General features: G+C 40.3%; 1 protein-coding gene across 4 annotated transcripts in view; it reads left to right on the top strand.

Annotated features, from left to right (window-relative positions):
• The window catches only part of dcun1d4 (DCN1, defective in cullin neddylation 1, domain containing 4 (S. cerevisiae)), a 30,752-nt gene that overhangs the window by 2,941 nt on the left and 9,777 nt on the right, over nt 1-18,034 (top strand). For 3 of the 4 annotated variants that reach the window (XM_060917402.1, XM_060917400.1, XM_060917399.1), the window contains exons 2-6: nt 3,912-3,982; nt 4,645-4,684; nt 4,809-4,896; nt 15,293-15,381; nt 15,647-15,717. In XM_060917402.1, the coding sequence (XP_060773385.1) occupies nt 4,826-4,896; nt 15,293-15,381; nt 15,647-15,717 (231 nt within the window). In that variant the 5' untranslated portion in view covers nt 3,912-3,982; nt 4,645-4,684; nt 4,809-4,825. Of the gene's footprint in view, nt 1-3,911; nt 3,983-4,644; nt 4,685-4,808; nt 4,897-8,126; nt 8,625-15,292; nt 15,382-15,646; nt 15,718-18,034 lie in introns of those variants that run through there. The other variant, XM_060917401.1, reaches the window with a different exon arrangement.

Below are 18,034 nucleotides of genomic sequence, written 5' to 3'. Positions count from 1 at the left end.
ATCTCCCAAGGCAAACAGGTCCTAGATGAGAGGTCAGACAAAGAGTGGTTCAGAATGACCCTTATGAAAAGAAAAGCGGTATCCAAGGACCCTCACCCGGACCAGGGATACCGGGGCACCACCCTGGTGCCAGGCCTGGGGGAGGGGCTCATTGGCAAACACCTGGTGGCCGGGCCTATGTCTGTGGGGTCTGGCCAGGCCCAGCTCGAATGAGCAACACGGAATCATTGTCCTGTGGACCCACCACCCGCAGGAGGTGCCGTAAGGGTCTGGGGCTTGTGGATTGAGTGGCAGCCAAAGGCGGAGGCCCTGGCTTACTGATCCCCGGCTGACAAAGACATGTAGATTAGGCTAATTGGAGGCTCTAAATTCACTGTAGATGTGAATGTGAGTATGAATGGTTGTCTGTGTCAGCCCTGCGATAACCTGCCGACTTGTCCGGGGTGTACCCTGCCTCTCACCCATAGTCAGCTGGGATAGGCTCCAGCTTGCCTGCAACCCTGTAGGACAGGATAAGCAGCTACAGATAATGGATGGATGGATATTATATTGGTTTTAAACGGTGGTGTAGTGGTTAGCACTGTTGCCTCACAGCAAGAAGGTCCTGGGTTTGAGCCCAGTGGCCGGCGAGGGCCTTTCTGTGTGGAGTTTGCATGTTCTTCCCGTGTCTGCATAGGTTTCCTCCGGGTGCTCCGGTTTCCCCCACAATCCAAAGACTTGCAGGTTAGGTTAACTGGTGGCTCTAAATTGACCGTAGGTGTGAATGTGAGTGTGAATGGTTGTCTGTGTCTGTCAGCCCTGTGATAACCTGACGACTTGTCCAGGGTGTACCCCGCCTCTCGCCCATAGTCAGCTGGGATAGGCTCCAGCTTGCCTGTGACCCTGTAGAACAGGATAAGCAGCTACAGGTGATGGATGGATGGCGTTGAGTGATATCAGATATTCCATTCAGCTAGCATGATATTGAGCGAGTCAAAGATGAGTTCAATATCATGCTAGCTGAATGGAATACATCTGATATACCATGGAAAAAAGCCATTATAATTGTACATGCACATTCCTTTTGGAACGGGAATAGAATACATGTTTTTATTCCGTTGAAAAAGTGTCCTGTGTGTATAATATCTCTATGTTCTCACTATTATGAATTAGTGAGTTATCATTATGACCCAAACCATAATTATAACAAAGTATCTCATTTATGAGGTACAAAGTCATAATTATGAGCTACATTCCCATTTTGTTATATTATGTGACCCCCCCCCACCATCATTTTGTTAGTATTCCTTATAATCTTCCAGACTGCAAGTATCCTGTGTATTTATTTATTTACTCATTCATTCTCATTATTAGCTCTTTATCCTCTTAAGAGCTTTAAAACAACAGTTTAAAGGTACAATTATTTATTTATTTATTTTTTAAAGCGAGATGGTCTTTCGATTTCATAAAATCGGTGAAATTTACTTCCCTCTGAAATATGGTTTTTGTGATGCATGTTTATTTCTGTAATATTTCACAAAATATCAGGCCATTCTGTGGCTGGGAAGTTATTTAATTTGAAGGGATTCCCCAGCAAATAATGTGCATGAAATCGCCCGGTTCGCATAGTCAAGCAGACAGAGGAATTCCATGTGCGCATGTTTACTTTTTTTTTTTTAAAGATATTTTTTTGGGCTTTTTTCACCTTTATTGGATAGAACAGTGTAGAGACAGGAAATGAGTGGGAGAGAGATGGGGAGGGATCGGGAAATGACCTCGGGTCGGAATCGAACCCGGGTCCCCGGATTTATGGTATGGCACCTTATCCACTTGAGCCACGACGCCCTCAATGCAGGTTTACTTTTAACCATGCACTGAGAGTTCCATCATTCTGTCACTAAACAAACAGCTGATCACACTGAGGTGCTTGCTGACCGCCGATATTTATCAGTTTGGTCATGCGTTTCCTTTCCTTCGCAACATAGCATCTTTTCACTTTCTGTTACTGTAGTCGGTCTTTCATGTTTCATTCGTGTCCTCCATTTTTCTCTCCTGTTTCAAACTTGTACCCTACAATACCTTGCATGAACAGGGGAAAGCCCACCATGTGATGCATGACGTATTATCTTAAATTGGGTCACGGTGAAGCAGGAAAAAGTAGTGGAGAATTTAGGCCCATGTGGCCCTAAATTCATCTCATCTCATTATCTCTAGCCGCTTTATCCTTCTACAGGGTTGCAGGCAAGCTGGAGCCTATCCCAGCTGACTACGGGCGAAAGGCAGGGTACACCCTGGACAAGTCGCCAGGTCATCACAGGGCTGACACATAGACACAGACAACCATTCACACTCACACCTACGGTCAATTTAGAGTCACCAGTTAACCTAACCTGCATGTCTTTGGACTGTGGGGGAAACCGGAGCACCCGGAGGAAACCCACGCGGACACGGGGAGAACATGCATTCGCCACACAGAAAGGCCCTCGCCAGCCACGGGGCTCGAACCCAGGACCTTCTTGCTGTGAGGCGACAGCGCTAACCACTACACCACCGTGCCGCCTGATTTAGGCCCATGTGGCCCTAAATTCATTAATTCTTCTATTGGAAGTCTGTGATTTGAATTCAGTAGCTTTCATGTCACCTAAACAGAAATAATTGGGTGTCAGGGAAAATTTTTTTATTACCTACACTTGAAAAATCTGAAAGGCAGTCTACCTTTGAAATAATTATCACAATTTCTACAATTTCACAATTTAATGTCGAATATGATTTAAAAAAAAAGTTGTATAAACAGTAGCGTCAGCAAAAGTGTATTACATGGCTGAGAAAATGCATTTGGAAAACTGTGGGTCCTTGTCGGACTGCTTGTCCATGTTTTACGTTAGCCTCCTGTCAGTTTTTTTTTTTTTTTTTTTTTTTTTTTTTTAAACAGACACATGCTTCATGCTTCCTTCACTCTATCCCTATCTCTGTCTCTTTTTGGGGGGGGGAGTAAGTATGGAAGAGTCTGGTAAACAGAGGTTCCAGCCCAATCTGAAACTTTTACCGTGAGCAGAAATCTCACGCAGCAACGTAACAAGTCGTGTATTAAAGCAAGAATAAACATTAGTGGTGCTTTTCAAAAATGGAGAAAGCAATATTTCTCTTAGACAGGTATGTAAATGCAGTGTGTATAAGCATTAAATTGTTTAAATGGCCGGTTTTCTAAAATGAGTTAAGTAGACAGACCTATTCAATCTTCTTAGAAATATGTGTAATGTTAGACAAGGTGCATCCACCTCCCAAACAGGTAACTAGCTAGCACTGGTAGTGATGGTCAACTGAAAGACACGTGAGAGCTCATTACAAAGAAAAACAGGACAGAGGTGACACTTTGGACCGTTCTCGCAGCAGGTAATAACTAAGTGATACTTTTCATGTATTTGTAGTGTTATAAATTGAATACTAAACAGTTCAGTAGTTGAAAATCTAGCAGAGATTCTGGGGATGGACTTGCAAGCAGGGTCATTACATTACATTACATTAATGGCATTTAGCAGACACTCTTATCCAAAGCGACGTACACCAAACCCAGAGCAGCCTAGGGGTTAGGTACCTTGCTCAAGGGCACTTCAACCATTCCTGCTGGTCCAGGGAATCAAACCGGCAACCTTTTGGTCCCAAAGCTGCTTCTCTAACCGTTAGGCCATGGCTTCCCCTAAGGAAGAAAAAAAATGTTCCAAACTTGTTGTACTTCACCTACCAAATCTTTAATAATGCACTTTTATGCTACATGAGTTACAGTTTGCCTAGACACGATCACAGTTTGCTGTTTAACTTGTAGCACATCAAGACCTGACCCACATCCAAATAAAGAATTAGGCTGCATTTAGGTAAATGTGCTAGTGTGTTGATGGATGACTGATGTTGGCTGATGTCTGCCTCTCTTCCAGATTTTCAGCTGAACTCCCACTTGTCCACACTGGCCAGCATCCACAAGATCTACCACACGTTACACAAGCTGGTAAATATTCTTCGTCCTCATCTTCTCCATGCACACTGACACCAGAGAAAAGCCATTTCAAAAGCTGCAGGCTTCAAAACCAGTTGTGGTGTCTGTGATTTTGGTTATTTGTAAATATACTTATCTCCTTTATATTCTGTCCAAGACCAATGTAATGACTGTTCAATGTGTATGTGTGACTAGCCAGTTAGCCATTTTGGAACATTGCGGGAAAACAATGATCAAGGGAACAGCTAGCTGTCTGAGTTATTTTTTGACTTTTTTTTGCATAATTTTTCCTGGTTTTTGAATTCTGCTGAAAGGATGGTGTGTTATGCCAAAAATTCTAGGCTCAGTGATGATGAACAAACGTGTGTGTGTTTTATGTATTTTATATCTTATTTTCAGCACGAATTGAGGTAGTCTCATGGGTTATTGTGTTTTTTGCTTCCTGAGACTTGGATGGGAGAAAGCAGGCAGCGTCTGTGAAGGTTGGAATCTTAAGAAAGAGAGGCTGCCTCCTGATTCCCCACCACCACCACACACACACAGGCGCACATACACTTGCCTTGCACAGCAGTATGCTAATGCATTTGACAGGCCCTGCTTTTTTGTATTGTGTGTGTGTTTTTTGTAAGTGAAAGAGGGCCTGTGTATGATGCTGTTTCTTTTCCCCCCCTCAGAACCTGACTGAGGACGTTGGCCCAGACCCTCACTCCACAGGTAATAACCTCATCGGTAGTCCATTTAGCCAACCCTTTTGTAAACCTCCTGTCGTCCACAACGACCTGAGAGGTTTATCAACATCTCTGAGAATCACTTGTGTGTATGTGTGTGTGGCTCTCAGCCTGCTGCTCCAAAGCCATGCCCCCAAGGAAAAAGAGGAGGCCCACTGCAGGAGATGACCTGTCTGCAAAGAAGAGTCGCCAGGACAAGTACACCTCACAACTCCATCCCTTCCTGCTGACACAGCCCATATTCAATCCATCTGTCTGGCAGAGCTATCCATCAGTCTGCCAATTAGCAGTTCACACTGTTGCATAGAGAGTTATAAAATATATAATATAATTTTTTTCTTTTTGAGCTAATTAGTCCACATGATCCAATTTAAAATGAACTCTTAAATTAAGTGAACTCAATTTGCAGGCGTTTCTGCACATAGTCTTCTCAGTTTTATAAGTCCAGTATTCTTTTAATGCACAGAAATTAGACATGCACTAGTGTAATCAGACGTTGGGGAGGACAGAGAAATTATTCTTTTATAATTTTCAGTCTTTTAGGCTCAGGGTCGATGGATCCAAAGTCTATCCTGGGAATACTGGGGTACCATACACATACATATTCATACACTCTTTCAAACCTAGGGGCAATGTAGAGCCGCCAATCCACTCATTGACGTTTTTGGGAAGTGGGACAAAACCAGAAAACCCAGAGGAAACCCACACAGACACAGGAGAACATGTGAAACTCCACAGACAGAACCCGAGCTCAGGACTCAACATTGGGACCCTGGAGCTTCATCACTGCGCTGCCATTAAGTAGTTTGTAAATGAATTAATCAGAAGTAAAATATCCTGTAAATAAACATTATTAAGGGTCCCGCAACACCGATAACTATACCTATAACTACGACTATACTTATGCCTGAATTTAGTTCCAGTCTGGAGCAGTCACACCACAATTATAATCCCGACTGTAATATCGCTTGGTCCTGCCACTCGGGTAAATAAATGCATGCAACTTGGGAATAGTCATGGAAGTTTTTTCCAAGTAGTAGCACAGTATTCCGGGTCATACTGTACAGCTTGGACTTCAAAACAACCCATGTACATACTTTGGTGGTTGCTATAATACGGATAGATCATGGATGACAGAAATATAATAACAAATGATGCAAAATATGGAGTGGCTACGGATTTTAATACGGATGCTAATAATTTACGGTTTGGTCACGGACGTTTCAGTATATTACGGATTTCATATGGGTGATGCATCACGGATTAAAAAAAATTTAAAAGTCTAAAACAATTAAATGTTTGGAGTGCCAATTCATAACTAAAATATCTTACCTGTATTTATACTGTATGTTTTATTAATTTGCTATTGATATTTAACAGAAAATCACATATCCATGAATAAAAGATCCGTGCTTTTGTATTATGTTTTTTATTTTCCGTGAATCCGTTTTCCGTGGCTTCATGATGCAACAAGGATGTATAAAGATGTTTGGGGAAAAATAGCACGTGCTCAATGTCACATGTAAGCAATTGCCTGATTGGTCAGATGTTTTATCAGATCAGGTTCAGGGCTGGAAAAATCACTCCAGAAGCAATCTCACTGATGCAGATAAACCCAAGCCTGGGCTATAGGTATCGCTATTGGTCTGGTGTGACCATCAACCACGTAATCTGCAGGGGACCGATTTATTTATAGTTATTGGTATTGTGGGACTGGGCCTTAACCATTAGCTAGAATTCAACTTGCTAATTGTCTTTGATACTGTTAGATCTGGCATTAGCAAAGGAAATGGTCTAACTTGGTTAAATTATGTGCCTCTGTGATCCACAGTGCTCGAGAAAGAGGTTGTGGGATCTGGACATTTTAGCCGAATTTGGAGCTTGAGTTCTAGCTAAAATAGCATATTGTGTTGCCGTGGAGCTCATTATATTTCAGTTGATCATACTTAGGCACCAGGGGCTGCATTACAGAAAGTTCCTAACTTGAGAATCTCATCTTATCTGTCTAGTTCCCGTGGCAACGGCACTTTAGGATCATATTTAGGAAAAGGCTATTACAGAACAGCCGTTCCTAACTCTGTTGTCCTATCCTATCTCAAGTTAAGAAAAGTGTATTACAGAAGCATCCTAACTTCTAAAAAAACTAAAAAATTCTTAAATACCCATCCTAACTTTAGGATATCCCCACCGCTGTCCTAACTGTCATTTTTACTGTATAAATCAGCTAGTAGTCTACTATTAGACAGAATGGCAGGTATTTTGCTTTTGAGGCGACAACAACAACGTAACCGGAATTTGTTTATTGAAAGGCAGTTGGTAGACCAAAACGACGTTTTAAGGTTTGATGACAAAACTTTGATAAATCGCTACCGGTTACCCCGGGCCATGATCATACAGTTAGCTGATAAACTGCGGCCAGATTTAGAGAGGCAGACTCGTCGACATGGGGCTCTCCCGGTTATACTGCAGCTAACAAATGCGCTTCGTTTTTTCGCCAAAGGTGACTTCCAAACAGAAATCGCCAATTTGTCAAAAATTTCTCAGCCTTCCATGTCCAAAAATCTGACCAAAGTGGCAACGGTGATAGGAAGGCTGGCTGCGCATTACATTAGGTTTCCAGGCGGACAAGAACTGAATGCGATTAAGGAAGCCTTCTACCGACATTCAAATATGCCCGGTGTGATAGGTCTAGTGGACGCCACTTGTAGCAGGGTATTGTTTCTGTTGTAGCAGCTAGCCAGAGATCACTGGACGTTACTTCACGAGACACAGTGTAGCTTTCGTTGCTAGGTAACAGACATTAAAGGCGATCATAGATGTTTCGATCGGTTATTTAGGAATCCTAACTCGAGATAAGATAAGAATCCTAAATGAAGTTAGGATTTGCTCCTGTAATACCAAACTGAAAAGAATCCTGTCTCACAGCTGTCCCATCTTAACTTTTGACTTAAGATAGGAACTTTCTGTAATGCCGTCCCAGGTGGCGTGTTACAGAAAAAATCCTAACCGCTCGTAGGAACTCAAAGATAGGAAAAATCCTAACTTCCTATTACAGAAACAATTCCTAAGTTGCTGGCCGTTTCCTATCTTATCTTTGGCCTCCTATCATATCTTAAGTTAGGAAATCCTAACTGTTCTGTCAGAGTGATTTTTTTTTCGATTGGTCGTGTCTGTTTCTGCCACTTCGAATGTGCACGAGATAATTACTTTGTAATGACCTAAACCGTTATAGGTGAAAAGGCCTAGGCCCTGTCCACACGGCAACGGATTCAGGTGAATCCGATACAATTGTTTATTGTTTCGGCCTGGCGTCCACACGGCACCGGCGTTTTGGGTGCCCCAAAACGCAATCTTTTGAGAACGGGTTCCAGAGTGGAAAGATCTGGCAACGTTGCCGTTGCGAAGTCGTCTGGATGAGTAGAACGGATTTGTTTACGATGACGTCACAACCACATGACTGTGAGTGCTTCACGCCGGGTAGAAGTGTAACGAATTCGATGCGAGTTGTCAACAAATCCTATAACTTGGTTCATGAAACGCGCTTACAAAATATTTTCACTGTGAATATTTATTGTGTAATGGTGCAAAGTGAGAGAGAGAGAGAGAATAGCCCTTAGGGCAGAGTCAATCCCGCCAGCAAAAATAGGGAAAAGAAGGAGCGATCTCACCTCTTCAGATGTTGGTTTAAGTCCTACAATACATTCCTCAAATAGGGCTTAGAAGAACAAATTAATCCATCAACGTGTAGCATTCAATTTATTCCGGACCATTAAAGACGCCGCCTTCCGCGTAGAATCATACGTCATCCTCGCCGCCATATTGGATGGGTCAATGCGGAGAATAAAGATGCCTCATTCATGTGCTGCGTTTAACTGTACCAACAGGTTTGCCGTCCAAACGAGATCACATGGGATTACCTTTCACAGGTGAGACTGGAAAAATACTTTTCATTGTGTTTGGTCATTATAATGTAATTTTACGAACAGATTTTTCTGACTTTGTGGCTAATATGAAGTCTCGCGCATAATAGTTTATGCGCATGCGTCCTTACTACTTCTATTGTTCTGGTGTCTCCGAAGGGACCGTCTTACAGCGCCCCTAGAGGTGTGGCATGTGTATTGCATCGTTTTCAGCAAGCGTTGCGTTGCCATATGGACCTGATATTTTACTGATCGTTGCCCATGTGGACGCGATGTTTTTTTAAATAACATCTCGTTGCCGTTGTCGTGTGGATGTAGCCCTAGAAAGTCTTCAGAAAAGCTGACAAAAATGACAGAAAAGAAGCGGAGGGCATTTAATTTTGCGCACGACGAGCTGGAGGCTTTAGTTGTGGCGGTGGACGAGAGGAAGTCCAATTACCCCTGGCATCCCACTCTGCCTTAAAAACTCCTCCTTAATCCGCTGCAGCTCTTCTCCACGTGGAAACTGTATGTAGTTAGGTGTGAGACTGCAGATGGCCTTAGTGACTTCCATGAGATTCCTTGAAATACATGGCTGTGACAACGAAGACAGGCTTGCAATCTCAGTCTGGAAGTCACCCTTGGCAAAAAAACGCAGAGCATTTGTTACCTGCATCACCACAGGCAAGGCTCCATGTCTCCTTGTGGGTCTTTCCAGGGCTGGACGCAACTCCTCCACCAAATTCAAAATTAAATGTCTTGGCAGGCGATAAAAAGACATCAAAACACGATCCGAAAAATTCAACATGTCATTATGTGGTCTCAGGAGCCTTTCAACCATTAAACTTCTTTTCTCTTCATCCTCATACAGACCTACTAGCAGTGCTGCTGCCATTTTTTCAGTTACTGACAGTTGAAAGTTTGAATTTTAGGACAGAGTGTATGGCCTTGTAACTTAGGCATCCTTACTTAAGATATTCCTAACTTAGGATGGTTCTGTAATGGCTAAATTCCTATCTTAAGATAAGATAGGATTTCTTCCTAAGTTAAGTTAGGAAACCTCCTTCTGTAATACCAAAACTCCTAAATGCCTTCCTAACTTAAGATAAGATAGGATTTTACACTTAGGAAGTTTCTGTAATGTGGCCCCAGGTCATAGACTATATTTATTCTATCGATCAGTTTTTTGGAGATCCAGACTGCAGGAGTCTGACTGCCATGTCCAACGTTGTTGTACTCTCACATCACCCTCAATGTAAATACCGTAAATGCTTATGGGCCAGAATTCAGCAGAAGCTGCTGCTACTACTGGGGCTAGTTTGAAACTGTTTTAACATTTACACGGTCCTTTCCATATGTATTGGAATCGCAGGGCTAAATTTTTTGTTTGTTTTGCTGTATGATGATTGATCAGAATTTCAGGCCCCCCCCCACACACACACTGTTAAACACCTTTGCTGGCAGACCACCACATTTTAGTTGAGCAAAAGTATAGGAACAGATAGCGATAACCGCATCAAACCAGTAACCCACTGACCTCACCAAACTGTTGCTTTCTACTTTTGTGATAATTTTCCAGGCTTGTACTGCAATTTTATTTCAGGTTTTTTTTTGGGGGGGGGGGGGGGGGGGAGGGTGAGGGTTTCTCCCCTTCAGTCTCCTCTTCAGGAGGTGAAATGCTTCTCAGTTGTGTTAAGGTCTGGTGATTGACTTGGCCCGTCAAAAAAAACCCCTTCCACTTTCCCCCCTGGTGAAGTCCTTTGTTGTGTTGTCAGTGTGTTTTGGGTTGTTGTGTTGCTGTATGATGAAGCGACATAGAACATACTGTAGTCACATAGAACCAAGTCAAGTTTATTTTTATAGCGCTTTTAACAAGACATTTGTCGCAAAGCAGCTTTACAGAAAATTAGAGTTTAAACATGAACTAACTTTATCCCCAATTTTATAAAAAAAAAATCTAAATAAATATATAATATACATTAATAATACAATTTTTATGTAGTGTGTACACTGCCAGCTGTTTATTCCATGAACTGCCAGCTGTTTATTCCATGAATATTGGCACAGGTTATCATTTCCCATTTTGCACACCATATTTGGCCTCCATAACAACAGGAATTATCACCAGATTTCTATATTTTATCTCTATGGTCTTTGCTTAGTCCAGTCTATTGAAATATTTTACTGAGGTAGGGCCGGGGTTGTTCATCCTCCAGTTCAGCACTGCAATTTGGTAGCTTTCCATCTTCAAACACACACGGATATCTATTGCTTTAACTACATTGTGTAGCATGAGGTGGTCACTGTAAATGATGAATTGACATGATTCTTGATTTTTTTCGGAACTGATTAACTTCATTTGGATGCTAAACTGAAAAAAATAGATAAATGGGCTCCCATGAATTGTAACATATTAGCTGGATAAGAGAAGTACTTTGAAAGTCTAAGTAACAGTGTAACTAGTTAAAAATAAGGGTTTTTTTTCCCATGGAAATATAATTAAGAGTACTGGTAAATTTTTGTGTGTTTGACTAATTCAGTGAATATTTTGGCAGTTTTGAAATGACACAAATGATCAAAAGTAGGTTTCCCGATAACGTTACACTTTAGGGCTAAAGAGCGAGTTTAAAGACGCCCTTGAGCAACAAACGTCGTCTCTGTATGTGGTTTTCCTGAACACACTCGTAAGGAGGAGTCTTAAGAGCAACTTTGCAATGTGCGTCACTGATCTAGGCATTAGTAGTTGCTAAATCCAGTCGATGAGGTCACGTGGCGTTTGTTTTTAACCCAAAACCGATGAAATATAAAGTGCTTAAAATATGTTACGTTGTATTGTCATTAAGCATTACACACACAATGTGGTAATTAATAATTGAAACTATTTAACATTTTTGGACAATAACTTTTTTTTTTTTTTAATTCCAAGCATGGGTTTTTAAATATTTATTTATTTATTTATTTATTAAATGAACAAATGTTCATATGAAAGAATGAGCAAATAATAAGCTAAATAATTAAGTAAATGTTTCCCTGTGCCCACTCAAATGTTGCACTGTTACCCAGTCATGCAGTCAGGATTATTTCAACTGTTATCCACAATGCCAAGTTGAAAATGTGGCCATTTTATTCGATTAGATAGAACTTTTATTGATCCCTTTGAGCGGGTTCCCTCATTGAAATTAAAATTCCAGCAGCATCATTACAGGATAAACAGAGAATAGAAAATAGAGAGAACTTCTTGATAAATTAAATTAAGTATTTACATATACAAATATAAAAAAGAAGAGAGATAAAGAATAGAAAAAAAAGTCCAGCAGGAGAGGTATTGCACATTGTCCAGTATTTGCTTTTTGCCAGGCTAGGCTACTGTTCCTTCCCATCCTCTGTCACCCCACCTCCCCCCAGAGAGGAGTTGTACAGTCTGATGGCGTGAGGGACAAAGGAGTTTTTAAGTCTGTTCGTCCTGCACTTGGGAAGGAGCATTCTGTCACTGAACAGGCTCCTCTGGTTGCTGATGACGGTGTGCAGAGGGTGACTGGCATCATCCATGATGTTATTAACACATTTATATTTAAATATTGGCTGGCCTTTTTTTTTTTTTTTTGTGGTATAGCAAATGTATTCCACTCAGCTAGCATGATATTGAACTTGTCTTTGACTCGTGCTAGCTGAATGGAATATATCTGATATACCATGAAAAAAATCTATTATTATTATACTAAACATTCCTTTCGGGTGTTCGTGTCTTTCAAAATTCTCTCAACATCTTCCGTATTTAACAAGGCAAACCTGGCGGCCATGTTTGTTTACAAATTGTCCCAGTCGCTTGCTAGAGCGGAAATTTTACATGTCCAATCTGTGACGTCATGTCTTGACAACCATGCAATATCATAAACCATATTCAATACTCATTCTCCATTGGGTAGAGTGATGTAATGCATGTAGGATAAGCGATATGACAACAATATTGCATGCTATCAAACCAAATGAATGAAATCTGCTAGAAGGGAATAGAACACATTTTTATTCCATTGAAAAAGTGTCCTGTATGTATAATAATTCCTGATATTTCACTCCCATGACATCACTCCCAGTTTTTTCCCCACTGACTACAACCCCGATTCCAAAAAAGTTGGGACAAAGTACAAATTGTAAATAAAAACGGAATGCAATAATTTACAAATCTCAAACTGATATTGTATTCGCAATAGAACATAGACAACATATCAAATGTCGAAAGTGAGACATTTTGAAATTTCATGCCAAATATTGGCTCATTTGAAAGTTCATGACAGCAACACATCTCAAAAAAGTTGGGACAGGGGCAATAAGAGGCTGGAAAAGTTAAAGGTACAAAAAAGGAACAGCTGGAGGACCAAATTGCAACTCATTAGGTCAATTAGCAATAGGTCATTAACATGACTGGGTATAAAAAGAGCATCTTGGAGTGGCAGCGGCTCTCAGAAGTAAAGACGGGAAGAGGATCACCAATCCCCCTAATTCTGCGCCGACAAATAGTGGAGCAATATCAGAAAGGAGTTCGACAGTGTAAAATTGCAAAGAGTTTGAACATATCATCTACAGTGCATAATATCATCAAAAGATTCAGAGAATCTGGAAGAATCTCTGTGCGTAAGGGTCAAGGCCGGAAAACCATACTGGGTTTAGACAGCACTGCATCACATACAGGCATGCTTCTGTATTGGAAATCACAAAATGGGCTCAGGAATATTTCCAGAGAACATTATCTGTGAACACAATTCACCGTGCCATCCGCCGTTGCCAGCTAAAACTCTATAGTTCAAAGAAGAAGCCGTATCTAAACGTGATCCAGAAGCGTAGACGTCTTCTCTGGGCCAAGGCTCATTTAAAATGGACTGTGGCAAAGTGGAAAACTGTTCTGTGGTCAGACGAATGAAAATTTGAAGTTCTTTATGGAAATCAGGGACGCCGTGTCATCCGGACTAAAGAGGAGAAGGACGACCCAAGTTATCAGCGCTCAGTTCAGAAGCCTGCATCTCTGATCGTATTGGGTTGAATTAATGTGTGTGGCATGTGCAGCTTACACATCTGGAAAGACACCATCAATGCTGAAAGGTATATCCAGGTTCTAGAGCAACGTATGCTCCCATCCAGATGACGTCTCTTTCAGGGAAGACCTTGCATTTTCCAACATGACAATGCCAAACCACATACTGCATCAATTACAGCATCATGGCTGCGTAGAAGAAGGGTCCGGGTACTGAACTGGCCAGCCTGCAGTCCAGATCTTTCACCCATAGAAAACATTTGGCGCATCATAAAACGGAAGATACGACAAAAAAGACCCAAGACAGTTGAGCAACTAGAATCCTACATTAGACAAGAATGGGTTCACATTCCTATCCCTAAACTTGAGCAACTTGTCTCCTCAGTCCCCAGACGTTTACAGACTGTTGTAAAGAGAAAAGGGGATGTCTCACAGTGGTAAACATGGCCTTGTCCCAACTTTTTTGAGATGTGTTGTTGTCATGAAATTTAAAATCACCTAATTTTTCTCTTTAAATGATACATTTTCTCAGTTTAAACATTTGATATGTCATCTATGTTCTATTCTGAATAAAATATGGAATTTTGAAACTTCCACATCATTGCATTCCGTTTTTATTTACAATTTGTACTTTGTCCCAACTTTTTTGAAATCGGGGTTGTAGATGCGTGTTGTCAAAATGGCGAACCAGTTCAAAATAAACATTCTTCTGATTAACTTGCGCGTTTATTTTTTGTGGCTGTGTCCGTAAAATACAAAGAACATTACACGGTGGTGTGAAGATATGACGTTTATCTTCTCATGTTGAAAAATATATCACTCGTTCACTTTGCTCCCCCATGATATATTCGCCATTTGAAGATTAAGCTTCACATCTTCGTGTCACTGGGTAATAGCCTCCATATGTTTTACGATATCCATACATAATTCCATAACATATTGAAATATATTCATAATGTTGTGTATATTTATTTAATAATTAACTTGATGTACTTGCAATGTACCTGAAAATTAATTTAACATTAGCAGCATATTCATTCAATACCAGTTTTCCCCGTTGACTGTGAGAGTCCCTCAGAGGCACAGCGTATTCTGTGTATTCAGCTGCAAGGAGATACTCGTTATTGTGAAAGAGTGGTCCAGGTCCATCTTAAGTTAAGCGCGAACTAAAGTACTACTTTGGCTATGATGTTTGGGAAAACCATGTTTGCTTAACGATGGATCTTAAGAAGCTGTTAAAGATGCTCTTAGCCTTAAGAGGCTTTCAGGAAATCCATCCCAGTGTTTTTGAAAGTCTTTCCACATACTTTGTGGTGGTGGTGTTTATTTATTAAATTTTTAATTATTAAAGGTAACATTTCAATTCACTTTACTGATTCAGGCTATAAATAGAATATACAAACTACAGTTTTTACTGTATTCTTTGACATTTATCAATCTCTGAAACAATTGAAACACACAAGGGATAATAATTTAAATTCTGTAATTTTAATAAAGTAATTGTTTTACAGTGGTATAGTGTATAACATAATCAGTGAGATAGTCAAATAAAATCATGTTGAGATTTACGTGTCATATGATGGTGTGTTTTTGTACACTGTGTGCATTTAAGGTGCGCGTGTGTGTGTGTGCTGATCCATTTCTTGAGACATGTCTTGGTTTTCAGCGTCTACAGAAGACAGGAGTCATCACATATCCAGGAAGCCGAAGTTTTCTCTAGTAAGAGATGTCTGGAGTGGTTTTATGAGTATGCAGGTAAATGCTTTATACAATATGATGGTATCTTTTTTTTTTTTTTTTTTTTTTTTTTGGGGCGATGAATGTTCTGGCAGAAACATGTCAAAGTTAAAGCGTTCCAAAAAAAAAAAAGGGGGGGGGGGGGGATTGGCCCTTAGTATCTCTAGTTTTAAAGCTATAAGAGAGACAAAGTTAGATATTTGACTGATCATTTTTATAACACCGTGAAATGCAGTGTAAACTTTGTGTACATTTTTTACGTGTGCTTGCCTGTCTGTTTCAGGTTGTGATGATGTGGTTGGACCAGAAGGCATGGAGAAGTTCTGTGAAGATATTGGAGTGGAACCGGAGAATGTAAAGCACTGAAAATTCTAATGAATGCAAAATGCAGCCACTAGTTCAGCTTTTTATATTTGTGTATTTTCTAATTTCTATGTTCATTTATGTTTTAGATTGCTGTATCAGTTATATCACTACATCGTTTATATTGTGCTAATTAGCTGGTTGCATAGTAAATGACATTCATTTGTTTTATTTAAGAAAGGAAATGGTGTCATTGGGCTTCATTTATTGGTCTTTTAGTAAAGTTGTATGTAAATATTTGCATAAACCGAACAAAAATTTCCACCGGATCTTCAAAAGTTTTGGAAACCCTGATTTTCTTTAGACTCGCATGTGTATGTTGATGAATGCAAGTCATCCGTAAATTACAAGGCGTATGCATGGCACAGCTGATTTACATTTGGTGACGCCCATTAAATGCCATAAAAGGCAAAGCTCGTAGATCTGAAATAACAAGTAAATGGGGGGAAAAAACAAGTTCAGTTTATATCGTGCCTTTCACCAACCTAAGGACGCTTTGCAGAGTAATGGCACTGCCGACAGACAAATAAACCTCTGAGCCTTTCTCAAGGGTAGAAATGAATATTTAGATTTTTGCCTATACCAATAAGTTATTTATTTATTGGATTATTATTATTTTTTTATTATTATTATTTAACAGCAGCGGATGGGCCAAAATCTGGAGCCAAATTACAGAAAAGATGAATTAGATAATTGTAATGAAAAGAAAATGGTTTGATAAAAGGAAGAAAAAATATACAGTTGCAGTCAGAAGTTTACATACACTCATCATGGACATGAATGTCATGGCAGTATTGGGCTTTCAGTGATTTCTTTGAACTGTTCTTTTCCTGTGGCAGAATGATTAAACAACATACATCTTTAACCCTTTGGTGACTGACCCCTTGAAAATCGTTCCTCCAGGAACGATGACGTTTCAGTTGTCAAGACAACGGAAAAACTAAAATACAAAACAGAAAGATACGTCACAATGCTCTTGTGCACAAAACAAAATGCTCTTGTATTTTAGTTTTTCCGTTGTCTTGACAACTGAAACGTCATCGTTCCTGGAGGAACGATTTTCAAGGGGTCAGTCACCAAAGGGTTAATAGAAAAAAAGCAAGAATTTGGTGCACAATTTTTAATTTATTTTGGGTTTTCTGAAATCAGCACAGGATCAAAATTATACATACATATTCAAAAATATCCATTCAGCACACCTTTTATAATTTAGTTAAATGTCCCTTAGGAAGTTTCACCTTGACCAGATGCTTTTGTTAGCCATTAACAAGCTTCTGAGTTCAGTTACGTTTGTTGGTGTCCTGAGACAGACCTGGCTTTTAAACACAGTCCAAATATTTTCAATAAGATTGAGGTCAGGACTTTGGGAAGGATATTCCAAAAGCTTGATGTTGGTCTGCTTTGTCTATTCCACAAGCAACTTTTGATGTGTTTGGGGTCGTTGTCCTGTTGGAACTCCCAACTGTGTCCAGGTTTCAGCCGTCCAGCTGAGGGTTTGAGAGAGTTCTGAGGTTCTTCATTATTCCATCCAGTTTGTTTAACCCTGCTGAACAGTTGGTACAGTGTTGTTGGGGCTGAATGCCTCACCTTTACTCCTCCAAACATACCTCTCGTCATTGAGGCCAAACAACTGAATCTTTGTCTCATCTGATCTTAAAACTTTCCTCCAGAAGACTTTGTCTTTTGTCCATGTGCTCAGCTGCAAACTTTAGTGCAGCTTGAAGGTGTTGTTTTGGAGCAGGGGCTTCTTTCTTGGACAGCAGCCCATCAGTCCATGGTGATGTAGAACTCGCTTGACTGTAGACAGTAACACTGGTGTTCAAGCAGCTTCCAGTTCATGGCAGGTCTGTGCTTTAGTGGTTCCTGTGTTGTTCCTGATAAGCCAAACCAATTTCCTCTCAGCTGAGGGTGATGATTTGGGTCTGTTTCTAGACCTTGGCGCAGTGGCTACACCTCCCACTAGCTTATACTTATCAAACAAACCCTTTTTATTTTGGCACGGAGACACTGCCAGCTGTAGTCAGTCATGATCACAAACAGGAAGTTAATAGGCCTTGGCAAGTTAAAACATTTTGGAAGTTTCAGCACCACTGAATTTATAATCCAAGAGCATGTGTGTATAATTTTGACTGTGTTTATTTCCGAAAACCCAAAATAAATTAAAACTTGTGCACCAAATTATTTTTTTTTCTATTAAAGGTGTACATGTACAGTCATTGTTCCCTAGAAAAGGAACCATTCAAAGAAATAATTGAAAGCCCAATATTGCCATGATATTCATGTCCATGATGAGTGAATGTAAACTGTA

This window comes from Neoarius graeffei, chromosome 3 (assembly GCF_027579695.1).
Source record: "Neoarius graeffei isolate fNeoGra1 chromosome 3, fNeoGra1.pri, whole genome shotgun sequence".
Classification (NCBI taxonomy): Eukaryota; Metazoa; Chordata; class Actinopteri; order Siluriformes; family Ariidae; genus Neoarius; species Neoarius graeffei.
Note: the sequence above shows the minus strand (reverse complement) of the source record. Positions and strands in the feature narration are given on the sequence as shown.